This window comes from Phyllobates terribilis, unplaced genomic scaffold, assembly GCF_046119375.1.
Source record: "Phyllobates terribilis strain yellow unplaced genomic scaffold, ASM4611937v1 Scaffold_520__1_contigs__length_1232081, whole genome shotgun sequence".
NCBI classification, from domain to species: Eukaryota; Metazoa; Chordata; class Amphibia; order Anura; family Dendrobatidae; genus Phyllobates; species Phyllobates terribilis.
In genome coordinates, this window is record NW_027363280.1 from 1,072,796 (window position 1) to 1,092,881 (window position 20,086).

At 43.0% G+C, this 20,086-nt stretch overlaps 1 protein-coding gene across 1 annotated transcript in view; it reads left to right on the plus strand.

The window, feature by feature from the left end:
* LOC141231541 (protein ELYS-like) overlaps positions 1-20,086 on the plus strand; it is a 114,367-nt gene that overhangs the window by 15,834 nt on the left and 78,447 nt on the right. Inside the window, exons 6-11 of the mRNA XM_073667725.1 lie at positions 953-1,066; positions 1,209-1,290; positions 2,450-2,600; positions 14,116-14,248; positions 14,329-14,507; positions 15,672-15,733. Of these exons, the coding sequence (XP_073523826.1) occupies positions 953-1,066; positions 1,209-1,290; positions 2,450-2,600; positions 14,116-14,248; positions 14,329-14,507; positions 15,672-15,733 (721 nt within the window). The remainder of the gene's footprint in view (positions 1-952; positions 1,067-1,208; positions 1,291-2,449; positions 2,601-14,115; positions 14,249-14,328; positions 14,508-15,671; positions 15,734-20,086) is intronic.

A 20,086-nucleotide genomic window follows, 5' to 3' on the forward strand; every position in this document is an offset into this window, starting at 1 on the left:
GCTGGCACCCGCCGGCAACCGCGGCTGCACAACTTGTGTGGGCGCGATCGCCAAGAAGTAATAATACTTACCTGGTCCATAAGGTCCAGGGCACAGGGACGTATTATTACGCACAATGTTAGAAAGGGGTTAAAAAATCTGAACATTTTAATGTAATGATTTTGAGAATTTGGAAAAACCAGAATGAGCACCAAAAATGATTTTCACTGCAGGCGCTATGTAGAGCACTTTGATATTTTGCTACAGACTCAATCAAACATCGGACCACAATGATTAAAGCGAACCTGTCAGCAGGATTTAGCCCTTTAAATTAAAGGCATGGCGATAATAGCACTGTGGTGCTGATTACTGATACCTGATGTGAAGGGATCCGCTCAGTGGCTGTTGAATACTCACCTTTATGACGTTTTCAGAGAATGACGTCTTGTGTGCGTCAGAGGCGCTGCATATGCAGTGATGGCTGCGTTGTGGAATTTTATAAAGTATGCGGGTCCCTGAATAATCTGTTACCTGCTCCAGAAATAGAGGAGTCTGGTGTGGAGGGGTGGAGAACCAGAAGACGACCCAGCCCCCACGCCCTGTCCTGAAGCACAAGACACCATTTTATGAAAACTTTATAAGATGAGTAATCAGCAGCCACTGAGCGCATCCCTTCACACCAGGTATCATATTAATCAGCATCGCCGTGCTATTATGGCCATGCCTTTAGTTTATAGGACTAAAATCTGCTGGCAGGTTCTCTTTAACCGGTGTGAAACGTGCTTGCCTGCGCTTAGTGTGGTGGGCTGCATCATGTTTGTACAGGCCGGATATCCAGAAGCCGTGATGTGTTATTATAGCAGCTCTGCATGCAGTTATCATCTGGGATAAATCATAATTGTATGTCGCTTTGTGTAGGACATTTTAATGACTTAATGTGTATATATATATATATATATATTTTTTTTTTCAGATACCATGTTCAAATTGAAGGGGGCAGAGTTCCTGTTTTCTCCGTCACTTTTCAAGAACCTGAGAATGACCCCCGAAACTGCTGTTACCTTTGGGCTGTCCAAACGAGTCAAAGGTAATTGTTAAAATCCAATTACTAACATTGCATCCTTTCCCCAAATTATTTTACATTTCAAAATTAAGAGTTCTGTATTTTGTCATTTCTTTAGCTCTCCAGTTATGTTCTCATCATAACCTTTTAATCTTTTCTACTATAGTGGTAGAGATTTAAGCTTTCATTTGCTGCAGTTGGCTTTTGGGGACAGAAAACGTTTACCATCAGGACAAATTATGTATGAGGTAAGATGTCTGTATATTTTTATTCTGTATGGTTTGTAATGTAAAGGGGGCATTCTCAAGTTGTCTGTAGAGCACCTCACAGCTCTGAACCCTCCTTACTTCCTTGGTGAGTGCTCCTCCTCGAGTGACACTTCTGGTCAGGAGCTTTGTTTTATTACAACATTCACACTGTCATTGTTTGTTCTGTTACCACTTTATTTACATTATGGATGTATACACATTTGACTGCTTTAGGATCTTCACCCACCTCCAGCTGGTGGTCACTGTTCACTTTCCACTACATCTCTCCTGTGTCCCTTGCTGTCTTTGGTTATGTTTAAGTCCTTGCATATATTGTGTAGGGATTCATGCTCGGCAGTAGACGGCTTTTACACAGGCACTGGATTTTATTTTTTAAAGAAAACAAAACCATAAACACAAAATCCCTAGCCTTGTCCAGGCACTAACTGAACAAAATAGACCTTGGCTACTCATACACGACTCAGCTAGTCCAAGTTTGGTCAAACAAAACTGCTATTGTCCAAAGCAACCACTCATATTTGCAGTTTGGCGCACATGGCCTGTGCAGTCTCTTCTCAGAGTGGAATTCTGGCTTGTCTCTCTCTAACATCTCCAACACAACCCACTCTGCTTAGTCTTCCCCAGCTGACTGACTAAGGTGAACACCTAGCCTGGCTATATGCAGAGAAATCCAGGTGCACTTAATCAGAATCTGTAGGGCTAAGTTTTAACCCTTTGCACCATCTGCCAAAACAGAGCCTATAGGACTTCAAATTGATTCAAATGTGAGGCTTGATGAGCTGCCACTAGATTCACACTGCCTGAATTACAGACGGCATGAAACATCGTGGTTGTACGATTACAGCCGTGTACACTTTTCACTGGAACCCCGCAGCATTTCAGAGAAAAATTTGTTTGAAAAGCCAGCCATGGACTATAGAAATAGACCTGACAAATCCGGCATGGTCCTTGGCTCACTTGTTCCTGCCCGCTCCAGTTGATTGATTTTGACAGGTCTCCTCCTATGTACACACACATGGTACAGACCTGTCAACCACCTGGAGTGGGGCAGGGAGAGGCTAGACTAGGTATATCTATTCCTATAATATAAATCTATCTATCTATATGTCAATTATTCTTTCTTTATTTTTTTTTACAGAACTTGGAATACTGTGAGGAAAGGTATAACCTGGATCTTTCAGCGAATACCCTATTTTTAAGAGGTCAAACAAACAGCATGAAGTTACTGGGCTGTCAGACTATAGAAAAATTCCATGCTCATAGCGAAAGAGAAGACGGTCTCCATGATGGTTTGTTTTTCTGTATTTTTCTCTTTCATGTCTTTTATTATGTTTGCAAGGCATATACAGAAACTGATCTGAAATTTGACTATGTAGAGTACAACAAAGTCTTATCTCATACATTATTGTTAATCAGAAGCCGACTAGATTAAGTTTCTTCAAATGTAAAATATTTGGACCATCCTGGTCTATCTGTACACGCTATTGTATACGATCACTTTCAAAAATTGGAAAATCCCTTTAACCCCTTAATTTTGGGGTCTTTAGGACAAATATATATTTTTTTTCATCACATTTTTTGAAGATATAGCTGAATGAGGGCTTGTCTTTTGTGGAATGAATTGTATTTATAGGTGGAAATAGAAAAAATTACAAATGTATGTATATATGTGTATGTATGTGTGTATATAAAACACACATATATACATACACTTTGCATTGTTCACCATGCAGCTTCGCATAAATGTTGATATCATTATAGTAATCAGAGATATGGAATGTTTTTCAAAGGATATATATATATTTTTTACACTACAATATTAGTACCCTAAGGGAACTTGAACATAAAATCTCATGATCATATTGTTAACGCACATCGCTACAGTGGATTACCTAATTTATCCCCGTCAACCTATCAAACCCCGACTCTGGCAGTATCTGTTAAACTGTACTGTATGGCAGACCAAAAGGCCATTTTCGGGCTCTTGGTTGCCATAGTCCATTGGCACCGCTGCGCACATTAGAGGTGCTGATGATGGTCTGACAAAGGGAGCGCTCTTTTTTTTTTGGTCAGATTCTTTGTGTGCTGTTGTCACTATCGGCATATCAGATTGAACTGCTAAACCTGGTGAGAACACATCAGAATCCTGGCTGTGTATATCAATTGAGCTCCTGCTGCTCCGATGCAGAGGCTGTACCGTACAGATCCCTCAAGCAGTGCACAAAGTGACCTGATCATGACGGTTTTATACATCAGTTTGAGTTAAGGAGAGAATGTTTTCAATCCCCAGAAGTACTTTTTTCTACATAATTGAATCTACAGTTAGGTCCATATATATTTGGACAGAGACGACATTTTTCTAATTTTGGTTCTAGACATTACCACAATGAATTTTAAACAAAACAATTCTGATGCAGTTGAAGTTCAGACTTTCAGCTTTCATTTGAGGGTATCCACATTAAAATTGGATGAAGGGTTTAGGAGTTTCAGCTCCTTAACATGTGCCACCCTGTTTTTAAAGGGACCAAAAGTAATTGGACAATTGACTCCAAGGCTATTTCATGGACAGGTGTGGGCAATCCCTTCGTTATGTCATTCTCAATTAAGCAGATAAAAGGCCTGGAGTTGATTTGAGGTGTAGTGCTTGCATTTGGAAGGTTTTGCTGTGAAGTAAACATGCGGTCAAAGGTGCTCTCCATGCAGGTGAAACAAGCCATCCTTAAGCTGCAAAAACAGGAAAAGAAAACATCCAAGAAATTGCTACAGAGTGGCAAAATCGACAGTTTGGTACATCCTGAGAAAGAAAGAAAGCACTGGTGAACTCATCAATGCAAAAAGACCTGGGCGCCCACGGAAGACAACAGTGGTGGATGATCTTAGAATAATCTCCATGGTGAAGAGAAACCCCTTCACAACAGCCAACCAAGTGAACAACACTCTCCAGGAGGTAGGCGTATCAATATCCAAATCTACCATAAAGAGAAGACTGCATGAAAGTAAATACAGAGGGTTCACTGCACGGTGCAAGCCACTCATAAGCATCAAGAATAAAAAGGCTAGACTGGACTTTGCTAAAAACATCTAAAAAAGCCAGCACAGTTCTGGAAGAACATTCTTTGGACAGATGAAACCAAGATCAACCTCTACCAGAATGATGGAAAGAGAAAAGTATGGTGAAGGCGTGGTACAGCTCATGATCCAAAGCATACCGCATCATCTGTAAAACACGGCGGAGGCAGTGTGATGGCTTGGGCATGCATGGCTGCCAGTGGCACTGGGTCACTAGTGTTTATTGATGATGTGACACAGGACAGAAGTAGCCGAATGAATTCTGATGTATTCAGAGCCATACTGTGTGCTCAGATCCAGCCAAATGCAGCCAAACTGATTGGTCGTCGTTTCATACTACAGATGGACAATGACCCAAAACATAAAGCCAAAGCAACCAAGGAGTTTATTAAAGCAAAGAAGTGGAATATTCTTGAATGGCCAAGTCAGTCACCTGAACTCAACCCAATTGAGCATGCATTTCACTGGTTAAAGACTAAACTTCAGGCAGAAAGGCCCACAAACAAACAGCAACTGAAAACCACCGGAGTGAAGGCCTGGCAGAGCATCAAAAAGGAGGAAACACAGCGTCTGGTGATGTCCATGAGTTCAAGACTTCAGGCAGTCATTGCCAACAAAGGGTTTTCAACCAAGTACTAGAAATGAACATTTTATTTACAATTATTTAATCTGTCCAATTACTTTTGGTCCCTTTAAAAACAGGGTGGCACATGTTAAGGAGCTGAAACTCCTAAACCCTTCATCCAATTTTAATGTGGATACCCTCAAATGAAAGCTGAAAGTCTGAACTTCAACTGCATCTGAATTGTTTTGTTTAAAATTCATTGTGGTAATGTCTAGAACTAAAATTAGAAAAAATGTTGTCTCTGTCCAAATATATATATGGACCTAACTGTAAGTAACTATATTCCGCAAAAGCATGAAAAAAAAATCTAAATGTTTAAACCTTTTCTGCTGTTTAGTAGATTTACTTTCAGAGCACTAGATGCTGTGCATTAGATGAAATTAAAGGGGGTGACCACTGCTGGACAACCTCTTAAAGGGAAACTGTCACCCCCTGGGACTTTTCAGACCTCTAATATGGGCATACAGGTGATAGAAATGTAAATCTATACATACCTGTATGCGTCATATTAGAGGTCTGGTTGGTTTGAAATGTCTTTTTATTCAATCTGTTTACTGATCCTTGGGGGACGGGAAGATATCCCCGCCTACTTTATGAATTACAATGTCCCCCACACCCACTCCCTTGCCCTGTGACATGCAGTCTCGTCTTCCAAGTCCCGCTCATGCTCACATCACCTTTAACACAAGGCGCACTTTTTTTTTCTCCTAGCTATGTGACTCCCTGGCGTCTGCTCACAAGATCACTGCTGGAAACATAACCGGGAGAAAAGTGTGACTCGTGTTAAAGGGAATCTGTGGCCCCCCCGGGTGATATCATACCACTACTATGGCCATACAGGTTATAGAAAAGTAAGGCTATGTGCCCACGATGCAGAAATGCATGCGGATTTTACATGCGTTTTTCCCGCCAGGTAGAAGCATTGTCAAGCGTTTTTGCATGCATTTCTACATGCGGGTTATTAAGCGCTTTTCAAAGCGATTTTAGCATCACTTGGAAAGTGCTTGACAACTTGGTCACACTATATAAATCCATGCAACCGGCATATATAGTGTGACCAAGTAATAGTTAAAAAGGAAAATAAAAATAAATGAATAAAATAAGAATGGTGAAAAGTAAAAAATAAAGATTGTACTTGCCTTCCGATGGCCCGTGGTCTTCTTCTCTGATGTGTCCAGTTTCCCCTGTGTCTCGTGGTGGTGTGAAGGACCTGCGATGACGTCATTGAGTCATGTGACAGGTCACGCGACCACTGACGTCAGTGGTCGCGTGACCTGTCTCATGACTCAATTACGTCATGTCAGGTCCTCACACCACCGCGAGCCGCCCAACACACCGCACGCATCGCTGAGGAGACCGGGAGGACATCAGAAGGTAAGTATAATCTTTATTTTTTTATTTTAAATTCTTTTTTTTTACAGGTACCATTTTACTATTACGCTGCGTGTCCGCAAAATTAATGGACATGCTGCGTATTTTTCCGCATTGATAATCCGCAGCGGAAATTTCCGCACAGCACATGCGGATTATCATTGGGGATCATGGGGCACATATTACCAAGCGTTTTTTAAGCGTTTTCGCTGCGGAAATTCCACGGCAAAAGCTCTTGAAAAACGCATAGTGGGCACACAGCCTTAATCTATACATACCTGCATGGCCCATAGCTGAGGTCTGATTGCAGAGAAAAGCACTTTAATTAATTATTTTTTCCACAGGCTTGAAGCAAACCCCGCTTATGTGCTTATTATTCCCCTAAATCCCCGCCTCTCTGCTTAATTATCATATCCCCCCACTCCCCTGCATGTCACAGGACCCTGTGTGGTGCACTGTGCTCCCTGACTTCCGGGCATGCGCAGAGGGCCGCTCACATAGAGCGCGCTTTGCTTCATCCCGGCCTCGACTCTCCGTGCACTGTGCTGCAGGGCTCTATTGCGCAGGCGCCGGGAGTCACCGTCACTTTCCGGCACCTGCGCAATAGAAACCTGCAGCGCAGAGCACAGGTAGACGGGCCTGGATGAAGCAAAGCGCGCTCTATGTGAGCGGCCCTCTGCGCATGCCCGGAAGTCAGGGAGCACAGTGCACGTCACAGGGTCTGTCACAGGGCCCTGTGACGTGCAGGGGAGGGGGGGATATGATAATTAAGCAGAGAGGCGGGGATTTGAAGGAATAATAAGCACACAGGCGGGGATTGCTAGGCGTCTCCCGGACACCAAGCCTATGGAAAAAAGAATTGATTAAAGTCCTTTATGCCCAGAGGTCTGATATCGCCCAGGGGGGTGACACATTCCCTTTAAAGGTGAGGTGAGCGTGCGCGGGACCTGGAAGATGAGACTGCACGTCACATGCAGGGGAGTGGGGTTGGATAACATTGTAATTCACAAAGTAGGCAGGGATTTCTTCACCCCAAGCATCAGTATACGGATTGAATAAAAAGACATTTTAAATCAACTAGACCTCTACTCTGGGCCATAGCGGTAGGTATACATTTACATTTCTATCACCTGTATGCCAATATTAGAGGTCAGATAAGGGCCAGGGGGTGACAGATTCCCTTTAATAATGGACCAAGTTGCTATCTAAATTAATAATGGTGAAAAAAAGCAATATGATGTTGCTCTTCTGTTTTTAGCCTTCTGTTCCCCGCTTGTCTCTTAACATACAAATATCCCATAATTGCTGCCGTGGTCATGTGACATTTGTTCATGCCAGGAGATGGGCAGAGTACACAGGGCTGAGGGCAGAGGTGCAACGCCGACAGATTGGTAAATCCAACATGGTAAGCTAAACCTCCGACTCCACAGCACGGCCTCACTACTGAGCGTGTACATAAAGTGCAGCACAGATTCATCTCAACTAAAAGCCCAGATCCTTAGATCAGGAATAGAAAAGACATTTATAGGACATTTCATAACTTTCCCAAATTCTTAGGAAAACATTTACAGCACATCCTGCATTATACTACTGTACTCAATTTATTATATATTTTCAGAGTCGGTCCATTTTATACCAACTCCACCTAAATGGAGACCGACTCCACAGCCCTGGTTACATTTATTAAATCAGTAAGGTGACTGAGGTTGAGACGTCAGTGGAGTAGCTGTATAGAGCTACTATATATGCATATGTGCTAATCAAACTGCCCTGCAGTTACGCAATGTGGCACTTAGCAGTGGTATTTTTGTGCCAGACATCCATATAACTGATTTGTGAGCTACAGTGTATAGTTTGATGGATAGATATATTTGTGTGTGTATGTATATAAATTAACACATGTGGAATTATATACTTAACAAAAAAGTGTGAAACAACTGAAAATATGTCTTATATTCTAGGTTCTTCAAAGTAGCCACCTTTTGCTTTGATGACTGCTTTGCACACTCTTGGCATTCTCTTGATGAGCTTCAAGAGGTAGTCACCGGAAATGGTCTTCCAACAATCTTGAAGGAGTTCCCAGAGATGCTTAGCACTTGTTGGCCCTTTTGCCTTCACTCTGCGGTCCAGCTCACCCCAAACCATCTCGATTGGGTTCAGGTCTGGTGAATGTGGAGGCCAGGTCATCTGGCGTAGCACCCCATCACTCTCCTTCTTGGTCAAATAGCCCTTACACAGCCTGGAGGTGTGTTTGGGGTCATTGTCCTGTTGACAAAATAAATGATTGTCCAACTAAATGCAAACCGGATGGAATAGCATGCCGCTGCAAGATGCTGTGGTAGCCATGCTGGTTCAGTATGCCTTCAATTTTGAATAAATCCCCAACAGTGTCACCAGCAAAGCACCCCCACACCGTCACACCACCTCCATGCTTCACGGTGGGAACCAGGCATGTAGAGTCCATTCGTTCACCTTTTCTGCGTCGCACAAAGACACGGTGGTTGGAACCAAAGATCTCAAATTTGGACTCCTCAGACCAAGCACAGATTTCCACTGGTCTAATGTCCATTCCTTGTGTTCTTTAGCCCAAACAAGTCTCTTCTGCTTGTTGCCTGTCCTTAGCAGTGGTTTCCTAGCAGCTATTTTACTATGAAGGCCTGCTGCACAAAGTCTCCTCTTAACAGTTGTTGAAGAGATGTATCTGCTGCTAGAACTCTGTGTGGCATTGACCTGGTCTCTAATCTGAGCTGCTGTTAACATGCGATTTCTGAGGCTGGTGACTCAGATAAACTGATCCTCAGAAGCAGAGGTGACTCTTGGTCTTCCTTTACTGGGGCAGTCCTCATGTGAGCCAGTTTCTTTGTAGCGCTTGATGGTTTTTGCAACTGCACTTGGGGACACTTTCAAAGTTTTCCCAATTTTTCGCACTGACTGACCTTCATTTCTTAAAGTAATGATGGCCACTCGTTTTTCTTCGCTGCTTTTTTCTTGCCATAATACAAATTCTAATAGTCTATTCAGTAGGACTATCAGCTGTGTATCCACCAGACTTCTGCACAACACAACTGATGGTCCCAACCCCATTAATAAGGCAAGAAATCCCACTTATTAAACCTGACAGGGCACACCTGTGAATTGAAAACCATTTCCGGTGACTACCTCTTGAAGCTCATCAAGAGAATGCCAAGAGTGTGCAAAGCAGTCATCATAGCAAAAGGTGGCTACTTTGAAGAACCTAGAATATAAGACATATTTTCAGTTGTTTCACACTTTTTTGTTAAGTATATAATTCCACATGTGTTAATTCATAGTTTTGATGCCTTCAGTGTGAATGTACAATTTTCATAGTCATGCAAATACATAAAAATCATTAAATGAGAAGGTGTGTCCAAACGTTTGGTCTGTACTGTATATATAATATATGTATGTGTGTATGTATATATATATCTATATCTCTATCCATATGTATATTTGTCACAGGGCCCTGTGATGTGCAGGGGAGGGGGGGATATGATAACTAAACAGAGGCGGGGATTTAGGGGAATAATAAGCACATAGGCAGGGATTTCTTGACATTCTACAGGAACGGGGAAGGAGACAGTAGGTTGGGGGTGGTTGCAGTAGCTTTGGTGTTGAGGTTGCAGCAAGCAAGGTCATGGCAGGCTGTAAGCTTGTTTGAAGAGATGGGTTTTCAGGTTCCGTCTGAAGGATCCAAATGTGGAGGCTAATCAGACGTGTTGAGGCACAGAATTCCATAGGATGGGGAGAAATCTTGGAGGCGATTGGGTGAGGAACGAATTAGTGTGTAGGAGAGGAGGTGGCCTTTGGAGGACTGGAGATTACGTGAGGAAATATATCGGGAGATTAGTTCAGAGATGTACAGAGAGGAAAGGTTATGGATGGCTTTGTAGGTCAGTGTTTGTAGTTTGAACTGGATATTCTGCGCAATTGGGGGCCAGTGAAGAGATTTGCAAAGGGGGGTAGCGGAGGAGTAGCGATGCGAGAGATGAACCAGTCACGCAGCAGAGTTGAGGATGGACTGGAGGGGTGTGAGAGTGGTAGCAGGTAGGCCACAGAGGAGCATGCTGTTGTTGTCGAGGCGGGATATGATGAGGGCATGCACAACCAGTTTAGTAGATGGAGGGATTCTGGAAATTTTTGAGCTGCAGGCAACAAGAGGTGGCGAGAGCTTGGATATGGGGTTTGAAGGACAGGGAAGATTCAAGGGTTACTCCGAGGCAGCGGTTTGCCGGTACTGGGGAAAGTGTGGCGTCATTTATTGTGATAGAAATATCAGGTGGGGAAGATACGCAAGATGGGGGAAAGATGAGTTCAGTTTTGTCCACATTGAGCTTTAGGAAGCAAGAGGAGAAAAGGAGGATATGGCTGATAGACATGCTGGAATTCTGGACAGCAGAGCGGTGACATCTGTGCCAGAGAGGTAGATCTGGGTGTCATCAGCGTACAAATGGTATTGGAAGCAGTGAGATTTTGAGCTGTCCCAGGCCAAGGGTATAGATTGAGAAGCGTAGTGGTCCTAGGACAGAGCCTTGAGAGACTCCCAGAGTGGGGGCGGGATGAGGAGGTAGCGTGGGAGATGCTAAATGTGCGGTTAAAAAGGTATGAGGAGATCCAAGATAGGGCAAGTTTTTGATGCCAAAGGAAGAGAGGATCTGTAGTAGGACTGGCAGTGGTCTACTGTGTCAAAGGCTGAGGACAGGTCAAGAAGGAGAACAGAATTGTCAGCTTTGGCTGTAAGTAATTAGTAATTTTGGTAAGGGCAGTTTCGGTGGAAGCCAGATTGTTAGTTGTCGAAGAGGGTTAGATGAGAAGTGAGAGGAAAGTTCAGCGTGAACGTGTTGCACAAGGCTTTTGGAGGCAAATGGGAGCAACGATATAGGGCGGTAGCTAGACAAGGCGGTTGGGTCGAGGGATGGCTTTTTGAGGATGGGCATGATTGTGGAATGCATGAAGGCAGCGGGGAAGGTACCAGAAGTTAGTGATTGGCTGAAGAGATGGGTAAGGGATGGGATGAGTGTGGGGAATGAGTGTCGAGGGCGACCGAGTCAATAGCTGATGTGAGAATGGCATTGTAGAAAGCAGTGGCGTTGACGGTGTCGTGGAGTGAGGATATGGATATCAGTGGTAGAATAGAGTCAGAGAGTGTACGAGTGTCTAGATGTGCAAGGTTTCTGCGGGGGTGTGCTAGTTGCTGGGCATGGGTGGCAGGTGAGGAGAACTGGGATGAGAGAGTATATGGTGGTCAGATAAGGGTAAGGGGGAGGTTTTGAGGTTAGATCGGGAGCAGAGTCGGATGAAGGTGAGGTCTAGTGTGTGTCCGTCTGTGTGGGTAGCTCAGGAGGACGAAGTCCAAAGGATGAAGTAAGCGACAGGAGTTTAGATGCTGTTGACTGGCGAATGTCAGTGGGGATGTTGAAATCACCCATGTTGATTGTGGGAATGTCAGCAGAGAGTAAGTAAAGAAGCCAAGAGGAGAATTGGTCAATAAAGGCATTGACCGGGCTCTCAGGTCGGTATGACAGCCACTTGGAGGGAGAGTAGATGCGGACAGAGTGGACTTCAAAAGAAGGGAGGGTAGAGGTGAGATAGGGATAAAGGTGTAGTTGGTAGAAAGGAAAAGACCTACTCCTCCACCATGTCTGTTACCAGGGCGAGGAGTGTGGGTGAAGTGGAGCCCACTATAACACAGCGCAGCAGGGGAGACAGTGTTGGCGTGTGTCAACCATGTCTCTGTGATGCCCAGGAAGGAGAGATGGGCCTCTCTGAGAGGTAAAGAGGTCGTGGACAAAATAGAGCTTGTTGCAGACAGAGTGGGCGTTCCAAAGTGCTCCAGAGAGAGGGAGCAGGGGGGTGGGCGTTAGGGGCACAGGTTTTATTTGGGAGAGGTTGCGGTAGTTTGCAGTTGGTTGGAAGCGATAGGAGGAGGAATTGGTGGGAGTTGGGAATTATGGGGCTCCAGGATTGGGAGAAGGAGAGTGTCTGGCTTGTTTTATGTTTATAGATAGATCTGATGTTGAGGAGAAGGTGTGCAGATGAGGTCAGGTGAGGGGGTAAGCGGGAAGGAGAGATTATTATTTGGTTAGAGAGTGCTGGGGTTTGGGGGATAGTGAAGGAGAGTAAGGATTAGTGGTGCAAAGACAGCAAGGGCGTATGTAAGCATAATGAAGGTTTAAGTGTGAATGAGAGAGAGAAACTAAGCACAATTAGTAAATAGTTACTCCTACCTTCTGGCCTATTTCCGGCTTATTTCAGATTAAGACCCTTAAGCACGACCCTTCAGAGCCAGACCCATCTTTATCTAGAAGTTTCATCTCTACCCAATGTGGGTTTGCGTTTTTTTTTTTATTTATTGGGATTCGCCCTTTTATGATTCAGAATAAGATGTTTAGATTTTTTCCAACCGCTTCAATTAAGTGCTTATGACCTGCTATTAAAGGGAATCTGACATCTGATACTTGCTGCCCAATCTGAGGGTGGCATGATTCAGGCAGTGGCTGAGATCAGTTAGTGGATTGGGCATGAAGTGTCAGATGTCAGGTTCACTGTAAAGCGCTTGCACGTACTGTGTGTGTTCGGCTACTGCTGCTAGACTGCATTTGTGGCCGGTTCCTTTGGCAATAAGCTGTAAACAATAAAAAAAGAAAATTTTTAAGTAACCTGTCGCCATGAAAATGCAGTCCTATCTGCAGGCATCATGTTATTGAGGAGGAGGAGGAACAGATTAGATTGATATATAGTTTTGTGGAAAAAAAAAAATTCAGTATAAGCTGTTTTCATCACCTAAATCTGTTCTTTCTGAGACTTTCAGTCCAGTGGGCAGTCCTGTCAATGATTGACATCTATCACTGTAAGTACACTTGTACAGAGAAAGTTGTCAATCACTGATAGGACCGCCAACTGGACAGAAAATCTCAAAAGGCAGAGGTTTGTGATGAAAATACGGGTTATACGGACCTTTTTTTTAGTAAACTATAGATCAATCTAATTTGATTTTCCTTCTCAATAACATGATGCCTGCAGATAGGACTGCATTTTCATGGTGACAGGTTCCCTTTAATATCAGGGGAACAGATGCAAATTTTAATGAAAAGTAACTGCAACAGTGATTATGTATTTTATCAAATGCAACATATGTAATATTTTATGTAAGATTCACTTCTACGTCATTAAAAACACATGCAATAGAACATCTAAATAGGTTTTGTGATACTAACACACAAGGTTTCCAATCCAGTTAAAATGTATTACTTTTATACTGCAGTTAAAAGGATTGTTCACCACTCGGGGAAACCCCCTCCTCAATCCCTATGTTTTCCCCTTGTAAAATAATACATATACTCACCTCTGTTGCCGGTGCTGTTCCCGAGGTGTCGACACGGGGTCTCCCAGGGCTCGCATAACATTGTCATACGATCCTTGCGGCCAATCAGCGCTTGCTTCACTCTGCCCTATGGGTGTTATTTTACTGGGCCAAACAAGGATTGAGATGGGGTTGTCCAAGTAGTGGACAACCCATTTAAAGACGGTGTCTGTCTGAAAATGCAGTACCTTATATGCATGTACTTTGTGGAGTTTTAAAATCTTCTAATAAAAATTGTGACCTGCAGGTTAAAACTTATTTCAAGATTTGTCAATGAAATGGAAAGCCCTCTAGGGTATTATTATAGACTGCAAATAATGTTTTTGTACATATTTCTAGCAATATGATTTCTTTTCAGTTACATCGCCTGATACCAGTGTGTCAATATTTAGCTGGCAAGTTAATACGTATGGACAAAATAAGCCTTCAATTTACATGGGAGTGTTTGATATAAATCGTTGGTATCAAGCACAGATGCCGGATTCTTTAAGGTAAGATTTTTTTTTTGTGGGAGAGGAGAGTAATGGCATTCCTTTCATTGTATACTCCAATTATTTTCTTTCTCTCACAGGCCTGGTCAGTTTCTTAGAAACTGTTCATATGTTGCATTTTGGTCTCTTGAAGCCTTGACAAACATGACTGATGACACCATCTTTGATGTTCTTGTACATGAACGTAGTTTGAGTAGAGGTGTTCCGCCTGCATATCCACCACCAGAACAGTTCTACTTTCCAAGCACCTATAATTTTGGTAATGATTATTTTTAATTATTATTGATGGCCTTGAATAGTAAATTAATTTATATATATTTTTTCCTATATAAATTAGACCTATTTTAATATAATAATGTTTATGTACCCCTCCTGCTACAGTTTGACCCTGTGATAGTACTTGCTCTGGCATTATTTCGGCACCCTGATTTTGTGCCATTATTAGTCATTGTTCGCTTCTGGGATTTGAACTGAAAGCTGTCTAGAAGCCAGTGCAGTAGCCATTGAGCTATACACTGAATAAATCTAGGCGTTCTATTAGGTTATATGATTTTCAGTGCAAACCAGTCTGCAACTCATTGGGACTTTCGCACATACCTCCTCCAAGCCAAATATAAATGATGTGTGACTTTGATATGTGATTCTGATATCTGACTTTCTTCAAACATCAGAATTACAGTGACTTTTAGACACCTCGGGTATTTTCATGGTTGATCTTATAAGCCAAGAAAAACTTCTTTCATCAATTGAGTGAATAGCTCAATGGTAAGTGCACTGGCTTCTGGACAAAGTTTTGGGTTCAAGTCCCAGCGAATAGTGACTTTTTTTTTATCACATGTCAGTCAGTTCTCAGACAAGGTATTTAGCCTCAAACTGGCATAATTCTGATGCTTGACTTTGATGTCTGATCATGTCCTAAAATGGACACTGTAAGTTGATTCCCTGTCATAAACAGGTACAGTGTTCCACCTCACCCATCTCCTCCTCACCCTTTCAGCAGCAATAATGTGCCATCTGTCCATTCCACATCTCATCCATATAGATCACCAAGAACAAATGCCACTTCTCCATCCCACCTGTCATCAGGAATGATGCACCCCTTGTCTGTCCCTCTCCCGTCCTCACCTGTGATCAGTAGGAATGATGTGCCATCTCTCCATCCCACGCCTTATTAGCAGGACATACAGTGCATTGTGAAAGTATTTGGCCCCCTTGAACTTTTCTACCTTTTGCCACATTTCTGGCTTCAAACATGAAGATATAAAATTCTAATTTTTTGGGGAAGAACCAACAACCAGTGGAACACAATCATGAAGTGGAACGAAATTTCTTGGATATTTTAAACTTTTTAAAAAAATTAAAAACTAATTTAGGTTTAATGAGTTTTCTGACGATATTTTTTTTGTTTTCGGTCATATTGAAGATGCTACTTGCTTGTTGAATTCCGGAGTTATCCACATCACATGCACTGGCTTTCATAAAGAGGTAAAAGAACAATGAAATCTTTCCTATCTAAAATTGACAAATTTGCTTGAGATTTTTATTTATTGAAAATTATAATTTTTTTCTTTAAAAGGAATCTGTCAGCATGTTTTTGCTATGTAAATTAAGGACAGCATGACGGGGATAAAGCACTAAACTCAATGGTGTCATATGTCCACGCTGTGTGGTGGTGTTACACTTTAATCACCTTGATTAACATTGCTGTGAGGATCCGGCAGGCCGGCAATCGTCCAACTCAGCCCCCTTCTGTGATAAGCACCTCACTGTCTGTAGAGAGCCTGGTGTGGGCAGGGGCAGCTTTCTCATCTCTGCTGCATTGCTAAACCTAAAAATTGTGTCCCTACTACTGCGCCCAGTAATCAAAGTGGTACATCGTTGGATTCAGGGTCTCTTTGCCTACATCATGCTGCTTAGAGGAGGTAGCAATAATCTGCTGAGAGATTCCCTTTGATCATTAAATCTTCTTAGAACAGTTTATATACAGTAGATGCACTTTGTTTTTGCAACACTTTTCACCTACTCAAATGAATGGGAAAAATAACGTTTTACATACATACATACATACATACACCATACATACATGCATGCATACATACATGCATGCATACATACATGCATGCATGCATACATACATACATACATACATACATACATACATGGATACATACATACATACATACATGGATACATACATACATACACCATACATACATATATACATACATACAACAAAATGCACGTTTGTACGCAGTGTTTTTTTTTCCAACGCTTTGTTTTGGGGCAGAAGCATTTGCAGCAAAAATGCAATGTCTGAACATTTATGTTTCTGCTTGTCAATGGAAATCATTAAAGTGAACCTGTCACAAGGTTTGTCCCATATAAGATATGGCCACCACCGTTCAGCCCTGATATACAGCATTCTATAATGCAGGGTATATGCCCCCAAGCCGGCCTGCAAGACAATAAAAAGATGTTTTATTATACTTCCCTGCGTGGCGGTCGAGTCTGGTCCGAGGGGTGTCGCCCGTCCTTGTCCAGTGTCGTTGTCCTCCTTGCTTTGTGTGGATGACTCGTCCTGTACGTCATCCACAGATTCTCCCGGCATCGTGCTCCTACACAGGCATACTTCTCTGTCCTGATGAGGGCAGAGTACAGTAGTGCAGTGCGCATGCGCCTGGGCTCTTTGACCTGTTCTGGCACATGCACTGCAGTACTTTGCTCTGCCCTCGACAGGGCAGAGAAGTAGGCGTGCACAGGAGCGCAATGGCAGGGGACTGTATAGATGACATACGGGACGCGTCATCCACGCAAAGCAAGGAGGAGGATGACATCGCAAGAAGGGAGGCACCGAACCAAGACGAGCGACACCCCTCCACAAATTTTCCAGTGATCAGGACCTCCTGATGTCAGGCTCGAGAGGATCGGGATTCTTCGCATTCCTCTTTCCTTTTGCCGTGGTCCGGAGGCCGACATCTTGCTGATCAAGGGGTCCCTCAGCCTGTCCGGTTGAGCCAATGCTCCCGAGGAAAACTGCTTCCCCCTCGGGGGGCTCTCAGTTCACGCTGCTCAAGCCCTGCGTGCAACTCCTATGCGTCCTGAAGATTGAATTTGCAGCACTTCCGGTTATAAAGGTAGCGACATGCAGACCTCTAGTGCCCGGTGAGCGTTCCACCGTGGAACGCACTGCTTCTTTTTTTTTTTTTTTTTTTAAATGGTGCCAAATCCTAAATTTAAGGTGAAATGCCTTTTTGATGATTCTGATGGAAAACAGGTGTGATAATACTATTTAAGTATTGTTAGAGGGGAGCTGAGGTTACCAGTGCATCCAGAATGACCGCTATGGAAGGACAAACCACTGGTCGCTCTGATACACCTGCTGAACCACCAGTACAAGTCAGTTATCTGGGGATTACTCCCTTTCTGTTTCACTCACTGATTCCATCTGTCTTCGTTAGTATTTTTATTCTATGATCCCTTGTTCTTATAGGACAAGGTGATCCCTGAAATATCTGTGATGCCTTTGGCCACTAAGAAAAGAGGGAAATGATTTTCCATCTGTAACACAAAGCTACCGGATACATATGGGAAACAATTATGCACTGACTGTATTGCCAAGGTGGTTAAGGAGGAACATTCCTCTTTTATGACTGATATAAGCACCATAATGTGGGAAGAATCTAGTTCTGAGGAGGAAGAATTGTCAGGTTACTCTGATCCTGAACAAGAGGAAAGAGAAGGATCTATCTCCGTTTCCCCAAAGGATAAAAATAAATCTTTTTTCCTGGGAAGATACTGATGTACTTCTATCAGCCGTGAGAAACACCATGAAAGTCGAGGACACTCACCAGCCCTCCCCGGTACAGGATAAAACGATCGAGGTTTGAGAAGCCGTATGAACAGAGTATTCCCCGTTAATAATCATATTAAAGCCATGATACTAGAGGAGTGGAAAGACATGAAAAATGCACTAATTTATTCCCAGAAGTTTCAAATCACGTCTACCGTTTGAACCAGAGGCAATTAAAATTATGGAAACAAATCACTAAAATTGATATCCCGATATCCAGAGTAGAGAAGAAAGCATCCACCCTATTTGAGAACTCATCATGTTTGAAAGACCCTATGGACAGGAAAGCAGACTGTCTTCTCAAAAAGACCTGGGAGACCTCTGCTACAATAATAAAAGCTTAAATAGCAGCTACCTCGGTAGCAAGGTACATGAATATATAGTTAAAGCAATCAGAAGGTCATCTGAGGAAGAAGACTTCCAGAGATGAGGTCCTAGAATCCATTTCATTACTAAAAATGGCAATGGGATTTATGGCTGACTCCTCAGCCGAGTCAATTAGATTTGCCGCAAGGAATGGGGCACTTTCCACCATGTCTAGGCGAGCAATATGGCTAAAAACTTGGTCAGGTGATAGCCACTCAAAGAACAAACTGTGTTCCATCCCCTTTTCTGGCCTTTGAGTATTCGGTCCAGTTCTGGGCGATATGGTATAAAAAGCCTCAGAGGAAAAAAAGGGGTTTCCAGAAGAAAAACCTAAAGTATCATCCTTTCTGAGGCCTCGTTCCTATCAAAGACCAGAATATACTGGGAAGATGGAGCTACCCGAAGGGAGGTAATAGAAGGAATATCTTTGCCAGTGCAGGAAATGGCACGTGTAGACAATGATGCGAAGAGAGTAGTTGGGAGACTCCAATACTTAAAGCATGGACAGAAGTATCCAACAATCCATGGATACTCCAATCAATTGCAGAGGGATGCAGAAGAGCTTTCGTAGGGAAGATTCCACCTAACTACGCAGTCCCCACAGGTCTCCAGAAAGCTAATGACGGATGTGGAAAAATTGGTGGATTCAGAGTAGTAATACCAGTGCCAGAAGCAGAATGGCTTGTGGAATACTATTCAAACCTATTTTCAATAAAAAAAAAAAAACGGGGGGGGCGATTTATAAATATAAATTCTCTAAACATGTCAGTGGCATACAATAAATTCAAGATGGAGTCGATAAGATCATCTATTCCACTAATAAAACATGATGATGTGTACGATAGATCTATTATCATGTACCCATTCACCCTCACAGTCAAAAATATCTAAGATTTGCACTGAAAAAGGGGGAGAACATTCTGCATTATCAGTTCAGATGCCTCCTATTTGGTCTATCCTCAGCCCCACGTATCTTCACCAAACTAGTGGCAGAAGTTATGGCTTTCCTGAGAGAGCAGGGAGTATTAATTGTCCAGTATTTGGACCATTTCCTATTAATTGCAGAGTCACCCCAGCGACTAAAAGCCAGTATAAGGGTATGTGCACACGATGCAGAAATGCTCAGGATTTTTTCCTGAGCGTTTCTGCATCTCTCTGGCAGGAAAAAACGCATGCGGATTGTACATGCGGTTTCCTGCCAGGGACATGCGGAAATGAAGCGGTCTTCACTTTCATTTCCGCATGCGGGTTGACAAGCACTTCCCAAGCGATTTTAGCATCACTTGGAAAGTGCTTGTCAACTTTACACTATATAAATCCATGCAACCGGCATGGATTTATATAGTGTGTGAATGTCAAAAAATAAAAAATAAATCTATACTTTACCCTCTGATGGCCCCCGGTGTCCTGCTTCATCGGTCCCGGCTGCCGGCAGTGAAGACTTTAGGACCTTCCGACGTCAGCGTCACGTGACCCGTCACATGACTCTGACGTCAGCGAAGGTCCTTCATTCAACCGCTAAGTGCCCGGGAAGCCAGCAGGACGCAGCGCGGGCCGTCAGAAGGTGAGAATATATATATTTTTTATTTTATTCTTTTTTTTTTTAATGGTACCTGGGTCTG